The sequence below is a fragment of the Herpailurus yagouaroundi genome, unplaced genomic scaffold (assembly GCF_014898765.1).
Source record: "Herpailurus yagouaroundi ecotype Mexico unplaced genomic scaffold, PumYag 100, whole genome shotgun sequence".
In the NCBI taxonomy this organism is placed as follows: Eukaryota; Metazoa; Chordata; class Mammalia; order Carnivora; family Felidae; genus Herpailurus; species Herpailurus yagouaroundi.
The window spans coordinates 18,712,660-18,736,096 of record NW_024412391.1 but is presented as its reverse complement, the minus strand read 5'-3'; the positions used below and the strand labels follow the sequence as shown (position 1 = coordinate 18,736,096).

General features: G+C 44.8%; 1 protein-coding gene and 1 long non-coding RNA gene across 7 annotated transcripts in view; both read right to left on the bottom strand.

Moving 5' to 3' along the window:
- GRM8 (glutamate metabotropic receptor 8) overlaps nt 1-22,064 on the bottom strand; it is a 775,589-nt gene extending 753,525 nt beyond the window's left edge. For 3 of the 6 annotated variants that reach the window (XR_005789206.1, XM_040472071.1, XM_040472068.1), the window contains exons 1-2: nt 21,038-21,485; nt 10,770-11,594 (exon numbers count right to left, since the gene is read on the bottom strand). Coding sequence is in view for 5 of the 6 variants with exons in the window: in XM_040472071.1 (XP_040328005.1) it covers nt 10,770-11,279 (510 nt within the window). In the remaining variant the exon portion in view is untranslated. Of the gene's footprint in view, nt 1-10,769; nt 11,595-20,365; nt 20,699-21,037; nt 21,491-21,889 lie in introns of those variants that run through there. The other 3 variants (XM_040472070.1, XM_040472072.1, XM_040472069.1) reach the window with 3 other exon arrangements.
- LOC121028391 (uncharacterized) lies at nt 1,233-3,377 on the bottom strand. The gene is made up of 2 exons (XR_005789207.1): nt 3,132-3,377; nt 1,233-2,471 (listed from the first exon to the last, which is right to left on the bottom strand). It is a non-coding gene; the product is annotated as an uncharacterized LOC121028391 (long non-coding RNA).
- Nucleotides 22,065-23,437: the final 1,373 nt, after the last annotated feature.

Genomic DNA, 23,437 nt, shown 5'->3' with positions numbered 1-23,437 from the left:
ATAATCTATAATGTGAATAGACAGCCCCTTGTAATAAATATCTATAAGCCACAAATATCTGCACAACAAATCTGCATAAGTATGAAATGCCATTTGCTTTATAAACAATATAAATTCAAACGTTCTCAGAGCGAAGATAATAAACTACTTTGAGAACTTTTACAGAATTGTCACAATGTAAATACTTAAAGCGTAAGAAATAGTACAAGCACTAATCAAAGCTAGAGTTTACTCAGTCTACCTGAAAGGAAGCAAAGGTGAGAAGCCAGAGCAAAAATACATTACCATCCTCACATCCCAAGGAAGCCCAGTGTGGCACTATGGGGGACACAGAGACAGACCCATGAATTCTCAGAAGCTGGACATAACCAATAGATCTGGGGTTATGTTACACCAAGGAACCCCGCCTCCCAAGCACAGAGGGAAGCCTAGGAGAGTCTTGGAAGGAGACTAATGACCAACGTGGAGAACACATGCCTATTAGCTTGCTGGGCCTAATGGAGTAAAGCAGCAGAGTTTGGCCTCATTCTGGAAACAGATAAAGGTGGCTTTGGATGATGCTACACCTGGACTCCTTCCCACCCCACCAGCCTGGTGCTCACCATGTACTTAAAATACACAAAGATTATGTGTATGTTTTATGTTAGGAAGAGTGCTTAGAGATAAGGAAAATCCCCAATTACAGCTAAAAGAGATGTCTCTGTCTTTTGCCAGAGAGTGTATTCTATCACTTAAATTGGTAAAAAGGCCATTTTTTTCCCACCGTGGGGAAAGAAGGGCCTCTTGTGACCCTCTATTGATTAAGACTGCTGTGGAATGTTATTTGCAATCTCATTGCATAATGGGAATCAGGAGGTAGCTGTCATGGTTTCTGAAGACAAATTGCTGGTAGCTGAGACAAATCATAGTCTCTTTCTTCTTTTACTGTTCTCAATTCCCAGTTAATGTGTATCTTACAGTCTAAGTTTCTTAAATCAGTCTGCTCTACTGTCACAGGTAGTAAAAATGAGTAAAAGTGGTAATCTGAGTGACCCTGCTTTAGGAATCATGTTCAAGTGACCATTATGCTGATCATTACTCCTGAGCTATGCATTATTTAATAAGGAACACAACTTCCAAAAGGGCACACAATTAAAAGTGGATCCATATAGCAGCTGCTGTGATTATGACCAATATGAACAGAAACCCAACCAGGCATGAGTCAAAAGAAAAAAGTCTGCTGCCAGACAGAACATTGTTAAATCTCATTTTTGTTTTGTGTACTTTTACTTGCTAAGTCAGCCAGCAAGTGATTTATATGGAGCAGTGGTTCTCAAAGTGTGGTCTGCGAAACAGCGGCATCAGCATCACCGGGAACTGTTAGAAATGCAAAATCTTAGACCCCAAACCAGACCTACTGACTCAGAAATTCGAAAGGTGGGGCTCAGCAATCTGTATTTTAACAAGCCGTCTGGGTGATTTTGATGCATGCTAAAGTTTGAGAACTACTGGGCAGGAGCCAGGGGACAGCTTTTGGATTGTAAGTCTTCCTAGGAAGGTACACCTTTGGTTGCAAAAAGTTATCTTGACGAGAGTCTGGGAAGAACCTGTTCTGAAACCAAATAAAACCACTGCCATCTTCAATTCTGGTGTAAACCTAAAACTTCCTAAAAAAATAATGCCAATAATTGTTTTTAAACCAACCACTGCAATAATTAGGTTGAATGGGTAGGTAGAAAGAAGAGCATAGGACTTTCCTTGTGTGTGTGTGTGTGTGTGTGTGTGCGCGTGCGCGCGCGTGTGTGTGTGTGTGTGTGTGTGTGTGTATCCTGACTTGCTCTAGAGAGGTTTTCAGACAACTTCTTAAAAAATAAATAGCAGCCAGGGCAGGGACAATGGAGGCCTGTGCACTGTTTGTTGGCTTGGCCTGAGGCACCGGGCTGGAGGGTGAGGGCGCAGCGGGGCCGGGACTCGGATGCCACCTCCAGATGCGGCCCAGGGGCGGCAAGGGGGCTGCCACGACACCAGGTGAAAATATCTTCCTGTTTGTGCCTAACTTCATCCGTGAGTGCTGCCGGTGGCTCCAGACCAAACGGGAGGGCAAGGTGCCTTGGGCAGGCTTCCTGATTCCACCCCGTCTGCCCTGTCCATCCCAAGGCTATGCAGGATTGCCTTGGCCATCGTTTCTTTCTACTTAATGCCCTGCTGTCCCCTCACGACCTCCTCCTTCTACTCACTCAGCGGACTTCTGGATGATTTCCACAGACACGCTTCTCGAACCCTTAATCAAGCCTCAAGCCTGCTCTGTTTATCCCTTGTGCTGGAAATGAGCTCTTCTACTGCTCCCTCCACCTGTTCAATTTCTCCGAGGGACCTTGAGTTGGCTCTGTGGGTTTTTCCAAGTGGGCCTCTGGATCACCGCCCCTATAGCTGTGCTCAAGTCTCTTATCAGTGTCGTCCATCTGGTCACAGCCGCACACAACATGGCTGGCCTAGACACAGGGGATGGTGACAGGAAGAAGTGACCTGGAAACCTCCAACCCCTGACTGCCCACCTACCCTGGAAGTCTCACTGTGCCCACACAGCTCCCCTCTCCCTCCTGCGAGGTCCCAGGCTCCCTTCTTCCTACGGTGTTGTCCAGCCTGCTAGGAGAAGGGTCAGCCTCTTTGGTGATGTCATGTTCTCCAAAATCCTGAGGACTGGTCCCACCGTTGGGATTCCCAAGGACCTGGACTTCAAATCAATAAGGATGCTCAGGAGACCTCACCCATATAGGCAGTGCTCCTGAGACACCAAGAGGCCTAAGGACCCGACATGGTGGCACCTGCTGACTTAGCCCTGGGGTCTGGCTTGGCCTGAGGCTTTAGGGACAGTTGAGTGAGGGAGATGGGGTAGGGGCCAGGTTTCTCAAAAGTCAGGGAATCACACCTGGGTGGCTCAGTCAGTTAAGCATCTGACTCTTGATTTCGGCTTAGGTCATGATCCCAGGGTTGTGAGATCCCACCCAGCATCCAGCTCTGCGCTGTGTGGAGCCTGCTTGAGATTCCCTCTCTCCTTCTCTCTCTGTCCCTCCCCTGCTTGTGCTCTATCTCTGTCTCAAAGATAAATAAATAAATATTTAAAAAAAAAAAAAAAAGGCAGGGTATCAGACCTGTGTCCCTGGTGTCACAGTCAGAAAAGAAGAGGCCCTGTAGATCCCTTCCCATCACGGTCTCCTGTATCCGTCTATCCTGGCTCTGAATACCTAGACAATAAAGGTGGGGAGAGAGGGGGTGGGACAGGGGCTTCATTCTCCAAGACTTGGTTTCCTTTGAGATACTCTCAAACCAGGGCCTGGGTTGAGGGGCAGCTTGGAGAAAAAGAAAGATTTAACTGGATGCTTTTCTCCTAGTTGTTAACTGACTGGCTTTGTCCTATCATTCCATGGTGACCTCACAGAGGGGCCCTCCCTGCCACCCAAGCTCATGCCCTGTTTTGCCCACCTCCTTTATTTTCTTTATGACATGGTCACTCTCTGTCTACATTTATTTGTACACCTCATATTTTCTACACCCACCAGAATGTAAACTCCCGTGAGGACATAGATTTTTCTTGTTCCTTCTCTAGCCCCACAGTGAAGATTAACCTTAACCTGGCCTATCATAGCCGCTCAACAAATATTCATGAGCAGAATGAATAGATAGACAGACAGACAGCATCCAGTCACAAGCCATTCTCTTAGAAAGATTCCTCACTACTTTCAAAACAACCTCATTATTTAAAATACTCAAAATATAGGCATTAATCACTAAGCAAGCTCTTAAGATATCTTCAGAATTCACTGTAGGATTTCAGACCCTACACAGCTAGAAAAAAGGAAAGTAAGATTAACTTAAATTCACCAAGTTTAAAATCTGCTGCACCCAACAAGAGTCATCATGCTCCTTCAGCATTTCAAGCACATGACCCCCTACACTGACTCTCTTACTTAATGTCATCAATAGCCACAGTCTGTGATGTGTGCCTGTGAGTCTGTCTTATAGCAAGGTGTTTTGGTAATTCATTAATTCAGCCCCTTTGTTGTTCCATAAAGGGGCTCTATGGTTCCAAAATTCACTTGAGCTATTGTGTTGAGATGAGCCTCTAGTACTGTTGTAACTTTTTTTCAAATGACAAATAATCTTAAGAAATCAAAGGGAAGAAACCTATCCCTAAGGGATTTTTTAAATAAATTATGGTCTATTCATATAATCAAAACCCAAGCAGCTGTTAAAAAAAAGGGGGGGGTTCCTAGTTCTCAATCCTACACAAGTATTAGAATCACCTAGCAGTTATTTAAAGTACACCAATGCCAGGGCCCCACCCCAATTTCACTGGTCTCGGATAGAGTGTGAGCATCCTTTTTTTTTTTTTTTTTTTTTAAGCTATCCAGGTAATGCTAATGTGCAGCCACGGTTGAAAATTACTGACACAGAACTATACTAACAAAATGGAAATGTCTCCCAGATTATTATTCCATGAAAAAAGTCATAAAACATATATCTTTTAATAAAATTATGTGTCTGTGTATATAATTTTACTAATAGATATGGGTTTAGATGTGATCTCCTTCCATTTTACACTATTTACTTATCCATTGCTTAAACTTTTCAAAATGAGAATGTGCTAATGTCTTTTGCTTATTAAATTTTTAATTTTAAAAAACTGTTTAGGGAAAATGTGGATTTGTAGGAATATGAGGAAGCACATGAAAATAGTAACTCCCAAAATATACTATGTCTCCTACTTTCCTCACTGCTTCCTCCTTCTGTTCCTTTCTCTCGAAGAGTATAAAAGTAAAACAAATAAAATTCCATTTCTGTCCTATCTACCCAACACAGATTATTTCCAATGTTTGGGCCTGGGGTGAGGGAGAGAGTGTAGATGGAGAAGGTAGAGAGATACAGTTCATTCATTCATTCATTCATTAGCAAACATTTATTGATTCCCAGACAGGTCCATGCTAGGTGCTGGAAATATAGCAACAAACAAGAGATCCATGCCTTCATATATATCATAGATATATCCTGCCTTACTGGAGCTTTGTTACACGTAAACAAGGAAACTTAATCTAGTCAAGAGAGGTGAGAAAAGACTTCCCAAAGTAGATGTAGACCTTCATCCTGGAGTTAATGGTAGCCATTAAGGGGTTTTAAGAAGGGAACTGATATTACCAAGTCTGTATTACATTTATATTTATAAATATTTATTATCTGACTCCAAGTTGAAGTGCCAGTGACCAGGGGCAATGCTCACTTCCCCCAACACTCTCACTTAGAGCCACTGTAAGAGAGAGTACCCATCATCTCTCATTTGAGGTGAGTGGGCTCCTTACAAAGTTAAGTTAGAGCTTCCTACAGTAGCAAAGGATTGGCTTAAAGAGTTCATCTTTCAATTTATTTGCCATCAAGTAATATTTAACATGAAATGTTACCTCCTGCTGAGTTTACTGACTGGGCACATATATCTGTCCATCTAACTAAGATGAGCCCAACTATGGCAGATTTATTTCGTCTGAGTTTACAGTTAATAAAGTCCATTATATGCAATAAAAAAACTTGCAAAATGCTTGTCTTTATGGAAGTGGTTGCTACCATTCATAGAGTCTCTTGGAAGAAAACACCTTTGTAAACAGAGCAAGGTAGGTGAAGACTCCCAGGGTAATGGGATATTTCACTGCACTTCATTTACTTAACATTAAAGTCAGTTTTAGCCATTTATAACCAGAACACTTGCACATGGAAAGAAATTATCCCACCCACAAGAGGATTTCTATTTAAGTCTCATTTTATTGCTTTGGGAAGTAGATACTAAAGACTACTTAACTATCCTTCAAGAGTAGAAAGTTCATTCTCTAGGTAAAGTTAACTAGAAAAACAAAAGGAAGAGAAATTGTATCTAACATTGTCCTTTTATTACCCAGCTGCATCTACATGGACATTAATGTGAATGGTTACCTCCAAGCATCGATGTTATTTTTAACTTAGAATGTTCAATCTTTGCTCAAAGTAAGTATATGATTAGTGTTTTGAGGAACAGAATTGCTCTAACTTAAAGGCAAAGGCTGGAAAATGTTCTAGAAAAGGGGGGAAATCTAAGCTCTTTATAAAACATATGAAAATTCCTCAAAATTGCTTTTAAAAAAATAATTTAAATTATGGGCTTCTCAGTCGACATTTCCAAAAGGCCCCCTAATTCTTTTTTAATTCTTTCCAAACTACATAATCTCCGGGAGCCCGGCCCCTCTTTTCATCGGTGTCTCTGCAATACAAGAGCCACTAGGGTGGCATTTTCACCTCTAGATACATGGGGTGAAGCAGTTCTGGGTTTGCTATTCTGCAGTTACATGTCACATTATCCTAATTGATACTGCTATTATCTAAAACCATTAACTTGCTGTAAGGATTAAACAATCACTGAAGTGACCACTCTGCCCCCATATTAACCCATATATGACATGTGTGTGTTTTAAGGCACAGCAGTGCTTCCAAAAAGTTCAGATCATTGAAGTCTTCATCTGTGGCTATCAAACTTGTTTTCACTCCCAACACACCTAAGAAATGTGAAACGCTTCAATCCGTAGAAATGATCCTGGGGGTGAAGGGGAGGCGTATACTCACACACTGGGTCCTGTCATTTGAGAAGCCTCTGAGTTGGTTTTGATAAGTCAACACACCCCGAGAGGGCAATAAGGAGAGAGAGCCATGTAAACCTCACCTCAGGAGGATGAAAATCACTGGTTTGGCAGAGCATTCATTGTCCTGTGGGCAGAGACCACAGGACAGCTTCTAGTTCCAGCCCCCTGTCCAACTCACCTCTGAAGTTAAGAAGGCTCTTTTTTTTCATTAGTCTCTGGGTTTTGGTAGGAAGACAAGCAAAAATAGAACAACATCTCTTCCCTCCAGAAAGGAGTAGGGCCAGCTGTGCTCCTGGGCAAAGGAGGTGGCCACCCACGAGGTATAGTCTCTGGTGGAGGAGCTAAATGAACCTCTCCAACAGTTGCCTGAACCCCCTTCACAAAGACAATTTATCTCATCCCGCTGTTAGCGATCCTGCGGAAAATAGAATCTTCCTGGCTTAAACACAGACATACTATATGCAGATGACTGATGATACATAGCTCCTTTCTTGCAACCAGGCTTTGATTAGAACGTAGAAGGATACAGGGTACAGGAGAAGCTGCCACAGGAGGAGCAAGGCTGAAGTAAGAGGGAGATACCTGGAGGCCTTTATCTCCCACGTGACTTAGCCCAGGCAGATACAGCAGGTGAAGACAAGGCTATTCCAGGGTTGTCCAAAAAAAAAGACAACTAAAACATCTGGATATTACTTCCACTTTTAGCACAAGTATTTTCTATACAATTTTAAAACAGGTTCTGGCTGCACTCTAAAACCTTCAACTAATGTTTATTGTTAAACAGGACAGTGAGTGAATTCATTAATTAAGGCCTTTGCATCCTTATCATCACTTTTGTTTGTGTGTTTTCAAACCATGATGCTCTACCTTTTTTTAACTCCATTAATCTAGGAATAAGTGGCAATATATTGATATCTGTACATCTTTTTAGATTCTGTGGGCCTTACGCTGTCCTGAAGCCGCCCAAGAGCCATAAAACTGTCCCAAATGTTCACTTTTATTCAAGTCATAGCATTTGGCTTAATCACACTATTATTTTTCAAAAAGAAATTGTAAGCCAATCTCCAATGCATTAATTTGTTAACCATTCCTTTGCTAACTATTCTAACATTTCATGGCAGTCCCAACATACGTGTTTAAACAGAATGCATTCACACATAAAGTGAGACATTTTCTATTCCGATGACTTCATCATTTCATGATTAATATCAGTGTAGAGTGCTGACTGGAGGTCTCACATAAATCATCAAAGCAAATTAAAGTAGCAAAACAATATAAGTTACAATTATCAAGTTCCCATTCATGTGGTTCTAGGTTCAGCTGGAAGATAAGCTAAGTACCTACATTCTGTCACTTACTTTTGAAAGATACAATTTTTAGGCCCCAGTAATTTGATTGATAAGTACATTTGCTTCCACATAATAAATGCTCACTCTGTGCCAGTGTACTCATTTTAGTTATGATACTTACCATAGCTAACACCCCTCGTGGCTAAAAGTCACCCACTCCCTAGGATTTGGTCAAGGGTGGCAAGAACAGTCCTCTATTGTGCTGACCACTATCTTAAGAGTTGACCTGGAGTACTGGACTCTGCCCAGGGAATCAATGGTAATTCTCCCACCTGGTCAAATAAAGTCCCTCCGGAATTATTCAAGACAGTAAGGAGAGAATTGGCCAGCCAATGAAGAAGAATGGAGCAGAGGGAAGTTAGGTTGAGACCGCATAAAAACAAAACCTTCAGATGGCCTGAAGGTCCCTTTGGCAGCTCAAGGAGGCAAAGGACATGGGTACCGGTGGAACCCTTCACCTGTATTTTCTCATTAAATCCATCCCAAAACCTAACACGATGTTATTATCCCCATTTTATAGATAAGCTGATTCTATAGTAAAATTAATGTTTACAATCTTTAGAAGGTTCAAATAAGCAATTATCACCAATACCCCACTTCTCAAATCCTTGTCTACTTTTGGCTGGCCATCAGACTATAGGAAGGAGACAGGATTCATAGGAATTATGATGGGATTGCTGGGAACCAGAATTTAGTATATAAGGGGAGGGTAACAGAAGACAGGGAAAAGATGCTCATGAAGGTTTCCCTCTTCTCAAAAAGTGGGTGTTGTTAAGGAAATAGTGAGTGAGAAAGAGAGAGAGAGAGAAAAACCAAGAAAAAGACTCTTAACTATAGCAAACAAACTGATGGCTACCAGAGGGTGGAGGGAGGTTGAAATTGGTGATGGGGATTTAAGAGTAGTACACTTATCATGATGAGCCCTGAGTAACATACAGAATTGTTGAATCACTATATTTTACCCCTGAAACTAACATAACACTATATATTAACTACACTGGGATTAAAATTTAAAACTTCTAAAAACTAAACAGAATAAAACAAAATACAAAATAAAAACAAAACAAAATAACAAACGTAACATCATAACATAACATAATGTAACATGTGGGTGTTGTTGAGCCACAACTGCTGAGTTAAGAACAGAAAAAAGATGCTTAGGAGCAACTGGGAAGACAAATCAAATTAGAAAGGAAAAAGATGCTGGGAAAGTAGCTAAAACTGGATACCATCACAGAGCACAAAATGGCATGCAGCTCAGAATTGAGACTTTGAGGAGAAATTCTAGATCCCCGGATGTGGTGAGAAATCTGGAAAATCCTGTACAGGCAAGGGGTCAGCTAGCCCAAGAGAAATTATTCTAGAAATGACAAATTCAAGCACCTTTGGCTGCCTATTTTAATCTTGTGTCCTTATCATTGCCAAAAGGCTCTTCCCAATGTCCTTCGAAATGTCTCCAGCATTCCTTGAAGCCTGGTTTGTGCCTCTTCAATACTCCTTAGACACAGAGAGCTTCTGCTCAGCATCCTCATTTCAGAAAATTTCATCAGCCTGAAAATGGTCATTAGGCTGCCTCTTAGCATTCTGTCTTCTAAACTAAAGCGATTAATACAAAAGCTGGACAGCCACTTAGGGGGAGGTTACAAAGAAGATTCCAGCCTACAAAGTGAACCAGACTAGATGGTCCTCCAAGATATTTCCCAAACCAAGAGCTTTCGATTCAATTCCTGTCATCTTTTTTGTGAAGTAAGTTTTCCATCAATTTGTTCATTTTTGTCACTGTATCAGTCACCTGTCCAATTTCTCCATATTCTTTTAATATCTTTAAATATAATATGCACAGGAACAGTTTCTCACAATATAAAACAAAGCCTCATTAATTCAGAATAAGTTGGAAAAGTCATGTCCCACTAAGAAACCAGTAAAAAGTATTTTCAATTCAAACAATTGTCTCCTATAGAACACTACATAATAGATATTGATAAACAAAATGATAAAGTTAATGAAAGGTGGTGAGTTACAACAACTGTATTTTTATGGCACTTTATACTTTTCAAAGTATTATTCCATCTTATTTTGCCAATTTTACTCAGTATATAAATGCAATTTATAGGTAATAGATCATCAAACCTATATCAGAAAGGCTTGAATTATTCTGCTAAACTTGAACTTTTAACTCAATATGAATTATATATAATTATTCCAAGTCTGCATCAGAGCAGTCTGAATTAATGAGGTTCTGCTCTATTGTAGCTATTATAAACCTGACAATTTTATGGCCATCTTATATCCCAGGGTGTCATTTCCATCCACACATTAGTAATAAATACTGTTTCTTCATACAGGAACTTTTGTCATAACAGAGCATTCCACTTTAAAGAAGCTTCACCAAGTAAATTATCTAATAATATCTCAAACACCATAGAAATGTTTTACGAAAAATGTGCTAAGATTTCATTATACTCTCTAAAAATACTTGCTTTGACTTAAAATGAGAATCAATAAGGAGGATATCCCAAGATGTTAAGGACTCAACATGTCACAGAAATTATTACCTGTTTGTTCAGGGAAGAAAAAAAGAGTCATAATTAATCCAATTAAGTAATAGAGCTAAATCAACACATGTATAAACCCAGACACAGAACCCTCTAGTTGAGTAACCTGGTGACCCTGAGAGGGTCTATGAGCATCTTCACCATGTTCACGTTCTTCTTACACCTGTGGTTGGAGCCAGAACAGTTTATTGTCTTGTCACAATGATCAGAAAGACAATGCCTTCACCTACCTTAAAAAGTCTTAAAATGTTAGCAACCATGATGGACACGGAGCTTGCTGCAGCACCTATGACACCAGAAATCTTGTCAGGCTTGGTGAAAATGGGTGGATCTCCATTAGCACACTTCACGTCGGAAGCGTCTTTCTCTATCAATGCCTGCACGAATGTTAATGACTGCTCCAAAGCATACGTGTCCCTGGAGCACGTGTCAAGGATCCGGACACCCAGAGTAATATTGGAGAGGAGATCAGGGTCCTTATTAATCTGGTCGATTGCATAAAGCATGGCCTCCAGTCTGTGGATCCCCTTTTCCTTCTTCAGCTCCCCACAAGGTACCCCTCTCTCTCCCTTTGCGTGGACAGGGAAGAGACCCCCCAAAATGATGTCCCCATCCACTCGTATGGAATGGGCATACTCCTGGCTGTGAGTTCTTTGCATCATTGTGAGGATCCAGTAGAACTTGGCCGTCAGGAGGAAGAAACAAGGGCAAGAGGCTGATCGCTTTCCCTCGCATACCATTTTCTCCACAGGTGGTGTTGCAACCCAAGACCCAGAGTTTATTCTTGCCACAGAAGAAGGGGCACCACCAGAGACTGCACCTTCTGGAGGCTACCATCAGGGCCCATGGGGGAAAGGGCTCTGTGCGTTTCAGCAAGTTTTCTTGATTTCAATGTCACAGTGAATTTCCATCAGACCCCTAAGGTTCAATTTTATTTCCATATAAAGTCAACTTGCCTGGAATGGTGCAAAAATTAGAATAACAGCTGAGGTTCTGAAGGTGGGATGAGGTCAACAATTCACGTCCTTGAAGTCAGCCCTGTAGCAGAATTATTCCTGGGGGGCAGGGGGAGGGAAAAACAGGGTTCAGTTCAACGGGTCTACATTTTTCATATGTTTAAGTTCTGTTTACACCAACCTCTTTTTTTGTTTGTTGTTTCATTTCCCCTATTCAGTGAGAAACTAATTTTTTTTTGTCCCCCTATGATTCTGAACACCTGGCTGCACTGCATCTAAACAGAGAGATTGATGACACTTTTGGAGCAAGGGAAACAGAAAAGTATCAGAAACTAGGTTGATTCTCCCAAGCCAGAAAGTATTTTTATTTACCATTTTATTTCAATAAATCCAATTTCCATGAGGATAAAAATCCTGTGATTGATGGCACTATTTCTTTTCAAATCTGCTTTTACTTTTTACAGCTGTCTGAATTTAGCATTTAAATGTCCACAAAATCATAATGAAAGTTTATTTTCTGTGATGTATTCAACAAGCCAGTCATCTGTTAATTTCATTTTTTTGGTGCCTCAGATTGCCCAGTGGGAAAAAGTGATTACTCAAACACAAAAGAAAAGAAAGAAAGAAATCCACCCGAGGAGTCCAAAATGTATAAGTTTTATAGCTTGTGAAAAGATTTAACATAGAACGTCAGCTATTTCATATAAATTATCTCATTGTTCTCTAATAACAAAACAAAGACTTGGAAATGAAATACATGGGGAGGGTTATGTGTGAAGATATTCCTATGAATTTGTTGGGGTGGAAGCAATGGGTGTGCTTATAGTTCTGAAGTAAACACTCTTTGATCCTAGAATCACTAGGAGCAAATCAGAGCTGGAGATCAATTGAAGAGCTTCTTAATTTTGTCTGACTCCGTGGGGAAAACAGTTATTTCATCAAGATTAGAAATAACCTAAAGTGAAAACATCTACCAGCAAATCTATAGAAAAAGTTTGTTCTAGGACCTTCAATCCTAAAGAATTCCACGAGATTCTTTCAAAGGACTTTTGAGGAGGTTTAACTGAAAGCAAAAACTGACTTAACATAAGGGAATCTGATATTTGAAACACATGTATAATTAAGAGAATAAACAACACTAACTTGTTTTGGCAGGATGGTTAATTGAAGGCTCGTTTCTGATGTATATATGTTTGAAGCCTGAAATTTGGACAACTCTCCTCTAACCTAGCCAACCAACATCTGGTTGTATTTTCCATTCACTTGTTTAATTTCCAGTTCATAAAATTTTCATTCCACACTCCCTGTCCCAAAGGAAAGTATACTGCCTCCCTAGAGGATAACTGAACATACGTCCAAAAGCTTTCAGAGAAAGCTGTACTTTTCTTCAATTTCAGATTAGAAAAGGGGGGTTCACCATAGCCCACTGCCCTGGATTTCTGAGCATATACCTGGAGTACACTCAGAAATACAGCCAATGGCCCATTCTGCTGATAGGGTTCTATTCTGCCTATGACAAGCATCCCCTGCCTCCTGGCACAGGCTAAGCCCTAGATTCCCTCTATCCTGCCCCAAAATACTTAGTCCTTTTCTGATTTTTCTCACCACTTGAATGATACTCCCTCATGCTCCATTCTCCTAGCAGCTGCTTCTCCCTCAGAAATTCTGTGATTTGACAATAGCCTGACCTCAGGCATTCCACAAAAGGAAACACTTAGAAAGTTAGCTTGACTTCCTGGATAAAACCATTTAAGTGAGGGACCATAAATTACATCAGCCACCCATTAAGAGATGTAGGATTATGTTTTACAGTTTCACAAGGAAGACCCGTTGTAAGACAATAAAACCTCATTAACTCTGATCACTAATTCAGAGATTGAGACCAAGTCCGCATGGCTAGGCTGACCCTTAACGTACCCCTTCTGACAGAGCAGAGAGTAAATGGATATGTGAAGGATAAATGTTTAAAGGGAAAAAGAAGGGGAAGGGCACCTGTTGTTCTCCAAAGACCAGCCTTTCTTCATTACACCAAGCCACTCCTAAGTACTTAAGAGAATAAACGGTTTTCAATTACACAAACATAAAAACAGTCCATCTGTTAATTACAAATCATCCTTCCCTGCTCCTGTGGCATTAACCCAGTTCCACTGGCTGTACAGTCCTGGAATTAATAAAATCGGGTTTCTTATAAAAGTATTTGTGTTTGTAATAATTTCTAGTCTTTTCAGCATCGCATCGGTCTGTTTAGAGATTTAAGTTAAGGAGAGGTTGAGGATGAGCAGCAGTGAGGCAAGAATTCATTTTATTTAGTGGATGAATGCACTCACATGGAAAACAAGAGGTTCCATCTTGGTTATTATTTATTGGACAGCTCACTTGAATTTTTGCTTAAGTTCCCTCGTCTGCAGCATAGAAGTATTAGTACATGACCTCTCTAAAGCTTGGCTTTCTTGTCTGTAAGGGGATGACAGAACCTGTCACGCAGCACACACAGAAGACACAGTACCTGGCACAGGGTACGTGCTCAGTAAACAGGAGTTGTCATTGCTGATTTAGTCTGTAACTCATTTTCCACAATGCAGAGCAACTTTTTCTATATTTGCCTAGTTGGTGAGGTTTTTACTGAATTTTGTCACTTTAAAATTAAAATCAGAACTACTTACAAAATACTGAAATATTGCAGTTATATCAAAATCTGATACGTTGTCATAAAAATCAGACTCTCGACAGCTGAAAAGGTGTAGTTTCCCTTTTAAATTCTAAGGAAAAAATCTATTTCAAAGTTTGTGGAAAACCACATAAATTCAGTTTCATTATATAATCTTACATTGCCTAATCTTACTCTTATGCAATTCTTGTGAGCTTCAATCTAAACTCATCCTACTTGGGCTCCATGAGTTTTAAAGAAGTAATGACCTTTTTGTACTATAAAACTAAATAGTTCTACTTCATGCTTTGTGCTAGATTTAGAATAAAACAGTTTTTCTCTCAAACGGACCTTCCTCTGGGAATGGGTACAAACTTCACCTGGGCTGACGGACTTCTTCAAGGTGTGAGGTCTGCAATCCTGAAATCAACCTCTGAGGGGAGCAGATGCCTTGCACTATTTCTGATCCCACAGGAAGGGCTTCAAGATCTTTGAGAAGGCTGAACCATTAACCCCCGAAGCCCTTTCTGTTCACTCCCTTCCAGCCAGTCTTAAGTATAAGGAACACCATCATACATCATTAGCACTTCACCAAAAGTCCCTGCTGGCCCGGGGAGAAGACCTCTGGCTGGAACTTGAGTCTGTGACTTCCTAAGAGTGCTCTGTTTCCTGAAAGGCCAGCAGTAAGGACAGCTCCTCAAGGGCCAGGACCCTGAATTCTGCTTCCCTTTATTGTCTACACACCTTCTCTTCTACCAAAGTCCCAAGTGTGTAACACAGTGGCTCATGAATTTTCATACACCCATCATTAGCTCTGGTAGAAATGAGAAAAGAAAGGTTGAGTATGACCCAAAGCCCTGAGCTAGTAAATGGCACCACAGTCAAAATCCTCAGGCCCCCAGGACGGGTCCTGTCCTTCAGAAAGCCCTCAGTGCTGCAGAGACTGGCTGTGAAAGCACCGGTGAGGATGAAGGTCTTCCCCTCCACTGAAAGCTTACAGAAATGTGTAGATCTTCAACGGGTAGCCCTTGAAGAAAAATAATGTGCTAATTAGGAGGAGACAATCTGGGGGCATTTTCAGGGCAGGGTGATTTCCAAATCTCTCAAAGGGTTGAGAATATCAAGTATAGTTTGTCCAAACCTCTGCTTCCAACCAGGGTTCCTGGCGAGCCTGACGCCAGGGTGAGAACAAACCCACCCTCCCACATGGGACCCATCAGGTCTGTCAGCTCGTCCTCCTCCAGCACTTGGCAAGTGCTTTTAAGACACGGTATGGTAAAATCCTCACTGAGGAATATCATTAGCCAAGAATTGTGATTTTTTACTCCTAAAAAGGCCAAACAGCATCCCTATGCTGGATTCCATTCAGCTCTTTAACAAAAAGGTTAAGCTGAATATTGTCATCAACTCAAAATGGCAAATCTAGCAGTTTCAATTGAAACTGCCCACACTTGCAAGCTCTCTTAGGTTGCTTTAGAAAATGCATCACATTTGTCTATCATCTCCCATGCTACGGCATGTGTGTGTGGCCCTGGAATCTTGGGGGTGCCCCAGAGCACGGATGGGCCAGGCAGAGCCCTCCCCTGGCAACAGAGGCCTGGAATTGGATCCTTGTTTGATGGTCACTGGCTGGCGACACTGAATATGTCACTTCACCTCTGTGTGCTTCCATTTCCTCATCTGTGAAATGAGTGAGATGGACCATGTGATCTCTAAGGTATCTTCCAGCTTCCCGTTCTGAGATTCTATTATTTAATAATAAGGGAATGAGATTACGCTCAAACACCAGAGCAAGGCTTTGCCAGCTGAACACAATAACTGATTTTGTTTGCAAGCTGAGTGACTTTTTCCCATCAGTGAGAGAGGGTTGTGAAAGCTCTTCTGTACAAGCAAGCCCCATATTAAGAAAATCTGATACATGAGCAGCTCAACTTACTAAACAGATAAATTAGAAGGTGATTATTTGCATTACAAAAGAATTCACCACAGGTTTCCCTTAAATAGCTAAATCCCCCATGCATTTAAAATGCAATCTGATTTAGCAGAATTCAATTTGTGCAGGTTTTTTCAATAACACAGCTATCGCATAAAAAGACCACAGTTAAACTAATGAGAAGCCACTTTTATAGTATGTATCCTATAAGAAGAGGGAAAGGGAGCGAAACCAACACTTATGGAATGCCCACAGTACACCTGGAGCCTCACACACATGATCTCATTTCCTTCACAAAATACACCTGTAAGACTGGTATCACGGCCCCCATTTGGGATATGAGGAACCTAAAAACAGAAAGATTATATGAATGTGTCCAAAATCTTGGGCCAGAATTCAAGTGCAGAACTGCTGCTATGTTCTTTCCCTTACTTCATGCCCCTTGGGTTCAGGAGACCATGATGGATACTGTGGACATGAGAGTGGTATCCTGGGGTCCCAGAGGTCCCTGATTCTAATCCCTCTCCCCCTGTACTTGCTATACGGCATTGGGCAAGTCACTTAACCTGGGACTAGTTTGTTTCTAAACTGAGGAATGATTCCCGGCCACCTCCCAAGACTGTGAAGTCAAATGACATAATAATGTACATAAAAGTATTTCATAAACTGCCAAGTGCCATTAAGAATGTACATGGATACTATTAGTTTAACAATCAGTCCTAGAACTTAAATATTTTACTTGTGTTTTATGTTAGAAGACCTGGAAAACCACTTTGCCATCACACTCAGAGCTGGCCAGACCCTAACAAGTCATGTGTCTAAGGAGTCAAAGGAGACCAAAGGAAAACTGGAAAGACCCAAGAGGGAAAGTCAATGGAAGTGCAGTATCTGACCTAGAGAACTGAAGGTCGTGGACACTTGAAGCATCAAAAGGGCTATTCTGAAGGAAGTGGTGACAAGATATTCTTCAGCAGTGAAAAGAGGACAATAGGAAACCTTCCTAAGTTGTATATAGGATATAATGCCCAGCTTCTAACATGAAGGTCATTATCACTGGAAAAGTTAGCCAAAAAACAGCCAGATTTCCATCTTTAGACATAGTCATGCCTGGAAAATGTGAAATTGGCAACACACGTGAATAATCTCCACATACTCTTCTTGGGCTCTCCTATATCTTCTCACTTGTGCTCACCTGTTCCTTCCTCTCCCAGACCTGTATCTCCTCCCTCCCTCAGGACTGATGTGTCCTACAGATTATACTCTTAAGACCTGGTTCTCCCGTTACCTTGGCCCTCCCCAGGGAGTGAGTTGATTCATTAACAGGTATCAAAACCTAAAGATACATTAGTGTCATCCCGCAACTGGAACATCAACATTTATAAGACAATTTCCAAGAGATCCATAATTTCTTTACCAAAGAAACATATCTAATAGTGGTTAAAATAGGTAATGTAACAAACCAAAGTCAGGAGTTATCATGAACCAGGAGCCTCTCAGCAGTGTCCCTCACATCACTCCATTAGCAGTACCTACCACTCAGAAGGCAGGTCCTGGGATAAGAATACATCATGCTCAAGGTTCTTAGTCAGTGAATTTATCACAACTTGTCAAAGCACCAAGTAGAAATGAAAATCAAAACATCTCTCTGAGCCAAGAAGAAAAAAGGAAGGAGGGAGAGGGGAAGGAAGGAAAAAAGGAAGGGGGGGATGGAAAGGAAAGGAAAAGGAAATCAAATCTAAATTCAATTCCTAGCAGACAGAAAACCTGTTCTTGTGATAGAAACAATGTGATCCAGCTGACTCTCTGTTCACATCTTCTCCTGGAACAACATGGCATGACTGTCCCTCCTGAGAAAACTACATGTGTGAGTCTGATGCTGTACAATCAGATTCTATCAAGAAAGCAGAAAGTTTCCCGAACCTTTGAAAGCTAGCCTGTTCTGCAGGCATGGAGATGTGGCCAGGTTTTTGCTATGGGTTCAGTTAAAAGATAAATCCAAGCAGCATCTTCTTTTTAAGATACTGAGACAGAGCAACTCCACTTCCCAGATTAAAGTCCAAGGTCCTCTTTATGTTGGGCATTCTAACTACACGAGGAAGATGGTAAGAAAGAAACTTAGAAGGGAAAACATCATTGCTACCACTAGTGGTGAGCCAGAACCTGTGTGTACAGTGAGTATACTGTGCCTCATGCCTGAAGACAATGGAACATTGTTACACAAAGATTGGCACACAGTGTTGCCAAAATGAATGCCAGCCTGTTGTTTGCTGCATAAATCCCAATTAAACGAGCCCCATAGCAGCTCCAGCCTGCTCAGCTAACTTTGAAAAGAGTACAATCTCTCCACACCTCTAACTTTCTCTTGCACTCATTAGAGTTCAACTCTTCCTTTTATCTATTCCTTTTGTATTTAGATGTTTTTAGAATTATTCAAGTAGTCATAATTTGCAAAGGAAGCATGGTAGGGCAGAACTAGCCAGCACAAACCAAACAGAATAGAGCCTAAATAACAGCAAAGACCTGTGTTCTCAGCATCTTTTTTTTTTTTTTTATTCTGGGTAAATCTCCAAGAAAGCTGCTCCTGAGCTATTGCTTCCCATATTCCCGATTCAAAAGCAAGAAAGCGCTCTCTTTATCTCAGGTATGATGCAACCTGTAGTTGACTCTGAAATAGGAAAATGACATTTAAAACCCTTACTTCATTTTCCCTGATGGATAAGGCTTTTCTCTTCAAAATTATCAAACCACATATTTTCAAGAACCAAGCAATGAATTTCACACAGCTGATTCTGTCTCCTACAGATTTTTCAAGACATTATTCACAAGCAAGTGACCAAGGTAAACTAAAGTGGTTTCTGTAGCCATTTGCAATTATTGACAAACAATTTCATAACGGAAAATGGAAATTACAGTCAAGTGCAATAAGCCGTTTATCCAAGATCTACCTGCTGGTGGCTCTTTTCTTTTTATTTTTTTTTTCTTTCCAGCAAAATATAAGCTATTATCAGAACGCATTTCTACTGTTTATGATACTTCTTGTCAATATCTCCACCACCAACCCTGTTTTCCAGTTCTGGCTTTGTACTCAATCGCGGTAGTGGCCCAGATCGTAGCGTCCTCCTGGGTGTCCAAGAGGCTCCCTCGCCATCAGGTCTGTGGGAAAGGATCACCCTCAAATGGCAAACAGGGCATTCCCTTCCCAAGCAGGACTAGCTTCGGGGACTGAGGGGTTTGGGCTACTGTAGCTGGCTGGTGGGTCTATTTTCACCCCCACCATCCCGGGAGCACAGACACTGTCTGACCCCAGGCCCTGCAGTTTGGGCCACTAGGGAAACAATTCTTGAGGGAAGCGTGGGGGTGCCGTCTTGCGCAATTGGGCAACTCTCACACCCCTCTGCATTTCATGTGCACCAAGGGAGCCTGTCATACAGACGGGTTTTTTGTTTGCTTTTGGTTGTGTGTGTGTGTGATTCTGTTACATTTTCACCAACTGTACGAACCTCAAGGGATCTCTGAGCTGCTTGGCAGAGCAGATGGGCTCGCTACTGGCGTGGCTCAGAGGGTTCTCTACCTCCGACTCTGTCTCTACCTAGATCTCAGCCTGCAGCCACTCACCCCGCCCCCGCTCGCCACTTCCAGCTGCATCTTCCTCTTTCTTCTCAGTTCCTTAGGCTGTTGAACCCGGGCTCCCGGTAGAGCCCAGGGCCTTAGAAGGACCGGGTTTCTCTTGCCTTTCCCGCGCCGCCGGGGTATTCCGGCGCCGCCCCAGCCCCCGGGCGCGCCGGGGGGATCCAGCCTCCGCGCGCGGCTCGGCCGGGAGCGCCTCCCCCCACCCCACGCCCCACCTGGCTTGCCCCGAGCGCCCACGCCCGCGCGGGCCCGCGCGAAACTGGGGCCACGCTGGCTTCAGGTGCTTCGGAGGAGCTGTCGGGCGCATTTGCCTTCGCTTTTTAAACTCAAGATCCTAGAGACCATTCCTCCTTCCCCGCCCCCCCCCCCCCACAGGACAGGGAACTCCAGTGTTTTCCCAAAAGCCACAAAAGAGGGCCCGCGGAAATCCCAACCTCGTCGGGCTAACTCGGAGAACACGAAGTCCAGGCAGAAGTGCGGGGATGAAGGGGCTCTGGAGAACCCCAAACCACCCGGCTTCTCCCGCGAGTCGCGTCTTCCCTAGATGATGGGTAGACATTCGTCCAGCCCCACTCTCAAGAAGGCGGGGGTTACCCCAACTCATCCCGGAAGCCTCTAACTTCGGAAATCCCTCCCGCCAGATTTGCAGAACGGAGGTACCTCGTCATCTCGGCGGGGCAAGTCCGGATTCCGCCAGGGCAGGTCCAGGAGGTCACCCAGGGCAGGCAATCCGAGGAAGAGCGCTTTAAAATCCTGCCGCCGCGCGCCCCAGCAGAGCACCCGAGACGCTCCTGCCCCCTAACCGACACCCTTCAGTCTCTCGTTCGCCGACTAAACTTTTGGGGGATCACATCTGCAAGCCTTGGGAGTTCCCAGCTAAGCCTTCCTCTTTCCTGAACCTCTTCACTGGAATGTCATCATGGGCGGACTAGAGGGGTAGTAGCTGCCTGGTTCTTTGCAACGTAAACTCCACAGATACCCAATCAAGCTCCAATGCCCGGCCAGCCCCTCGCCCCCTGGCGCCCAGTCTCCCTCGCCCCCAGTTCCCGTCACCTCCGCCCGCCACTTCTCTCCCAGACTCCGGTGTGCAAGGCCATGTACTTGTGCCCAGGAAAAACAAATCACCAAAGTGATCGGAGAAGAAACGGTGCACCTGGCTGGCTGTCCACTGAACGGTTTTAAAGGAGAAAACGGAAAGGGGAATAAAGCAGCGGGGATCTCCTCTTTCCGCCAGCACCATCTCTGGGGGGAGTTCGGGGGTGGGGGGCGTTTCTTCCCGTGGTTCGGCACTTGCTCCGCTTTTTCCTCTTTCTGCCGCTCGGCGCGTCTTACCCTGCTCCCCGCAGAGGGCGCGGTGAGGAAGCCCGCGGGGGGCCCGCAGCTCCATGTCAGCGCCGCCACCGCCGCCGCGTGAGGCGAGCACCGCGGCCGCACTTGTGGCTGGTCTCTGGGCTGAGGGGGCTGAGCTGGCCCGGCCGGCGCCAAGTGTCTTCCATGTGAATAACAAATACTCCCACCGGCGGCCGCGATTGGTCTGCGCCCGGCGCCTCCCGATCCTCCGCCCGCGGCCATTCACCCGGCGCGGCGCGGGGAGCCAAGGCCGGGATCGCGTCCGGGATCGCCAATCGCTTCGCGCCAACCAGTCACCTCCAGAGGCAGGAGGAGGAACCCCGAGGGGCGGGAGCCCCCTGGAATTCGGCGCCTCCGAGCGGCCCCGGCGCGGGCAGGGAGAGGGACGCTCGGCCGACGGATTCCCCTCCGCGCTACATCACCTCAGCCCGCAGAGACGCCGGGACCAGAAATGTCAATAGTTCTCATAAAAAAAAAAAAAACCCACCCCCACCCGCCCCGCCCCCAACAAAAAAAGGGAGGACTCAAAGACGGGGTGGGGAGTGGCGGGGAGGGTGGAAGTGCGGGCGGATGGAAGGAGGAATATGGCTGTGAGGGAGCTGAGCAGCTCCGACTGCCTGGCGAGCCCGGACCCGCGCGGGAAGGCGCCGCACGACGGCCACGCGGAGCCTGGAGTCAGGACCGCGAGCCTGGGGTCCGCCTCGAGGAGCACAGCTCCGAAAAGGGTCACCGGGAAGAATACGTGGTCGATGGCGAGTGTCCCGCCACACGCTTTCTTTTCGGGGATGCTCAAAGTAAAGCCCGCCAGCCGCGCGGTTCCCCTGCAAAGTTTACCTCACGCGGCGCTGCCGTTCGGCCATTTGTCCTGCCCGCAGCTCCGGCGATCGTCTCCCCCACCCCCGCCCCCGAGGGTTTCGGGGGCCGCCTTCTACCGAGCCCCAGGAGCTCGAGCATGGACATAAGACGGTCCCGCTGCGGGCACTGCGCAAGAGGGGGGCGCGGGCGGTCACGGGGACCGTCGTGCTATGGAGCCGATTCTAGCAGCCGCAGATACGGGGCGGGAAACTCCTGAGGCGCCGCGCCGCGCGGCTCCTCGGCTTCTGAGGGGGAACCTCGGGATTCCCTTCGCCTCCAGCCGAGGGAAACCCGCGGGCTCTACGTGCACAGTCCGGCGGCCCTCCCCTGAGTTATCGCCCAGGCGCGCGCGAGCGGGAGCCCCTGGCCGCCGGGCGCCGGGGGAGCGGCGGTCGGCGCCGCCTTGTGTTGGTGAGAAAGTTCCATCTAGAGGCGGCCGCGCGCCACTGCAGCCGACACCCCAGGCCGGGGCTCGCGCCCAGGCCGCCAGGTGAGCCTCTCCCCGCCGCCCAGCGGGCGGCGTGGCAACGCTCCGGGACGGGAGACCCGCCGGCGGGCGATAGGGAGGAAGGAGAAGGGGAGCACAGACCCGTGCGAGGCAGCCCCGCTTCCCCCGTTCGGCACCCCTGCAAGGAATTTCAACTTCCCGAGCGTAAGGAACTTCATGAGCAACGCAAGTACCTTGCAGTATCCTGTTATGTTGCTTATCCTGTCCCGGCTTCTTTTCATTCTCACACCGACTCCGTGAGGTGATCCAGATAATCTATTAAGTCCACTCTACAGACGAAGAAGGGAGCCAAGGCTTAGAGACGCAGCTGGAAAGTACTAGAGCCAGAAATCAAAGCCGCCTGGCTTCCAAACCCCACACACACTTCCTCCAGGGGGTTGTTGCTTTTCCCAAAACTTGCATCGGCGTGTGAAGTTTCCACTGAGGAGACAGCTGTCCCTCCCTGTTTCATAAAGCCACCCTCTTTGTGGCTTTATGAAAAGTCTACAGGTTTCCAGCTCAGAACTCTTTCCCCTTTCACTGCCTTCCCTTCCCATCCCTCTCCCATCTTCACATGAGGACGATGTGATTGTAGAACCATTATTTTATGATCACAAACACCTGGAGGGAAGAAGGCGGCTGTGGAGAAAGCAGGCTGGGTCCCCGTCCTCAAGTTGCTATACAGGGAGCCTCAGTTCACTATGAATGTATAGCACAGCCTTGAAGGGAGTGACCAGCAGGCTGTGCGGCCTGGAGCAGAGGAGGTGTTGGGAGAAGCCCTGATACAAAGATCGGATTAGGGGCTGGCTAGGCTCATCAGTCACATGTCGGCACATGAATCTGGGGAGACTTTCTTAGCAACAGGCAGGACTCCCTCCTTCTCTTCCAGAAGTGTGCCTTCTCAGCAGCCTGATTTCTGTAGTAGACAGGCCACCCCACCCCAAACCGCAGACCAGTGATGTACGTCTTAGCAGTTATCACAGGTAACACGGGTGTAGGAGTCTGTCTCTAAACCCTTTACTATGTGTGCGTTAATACAC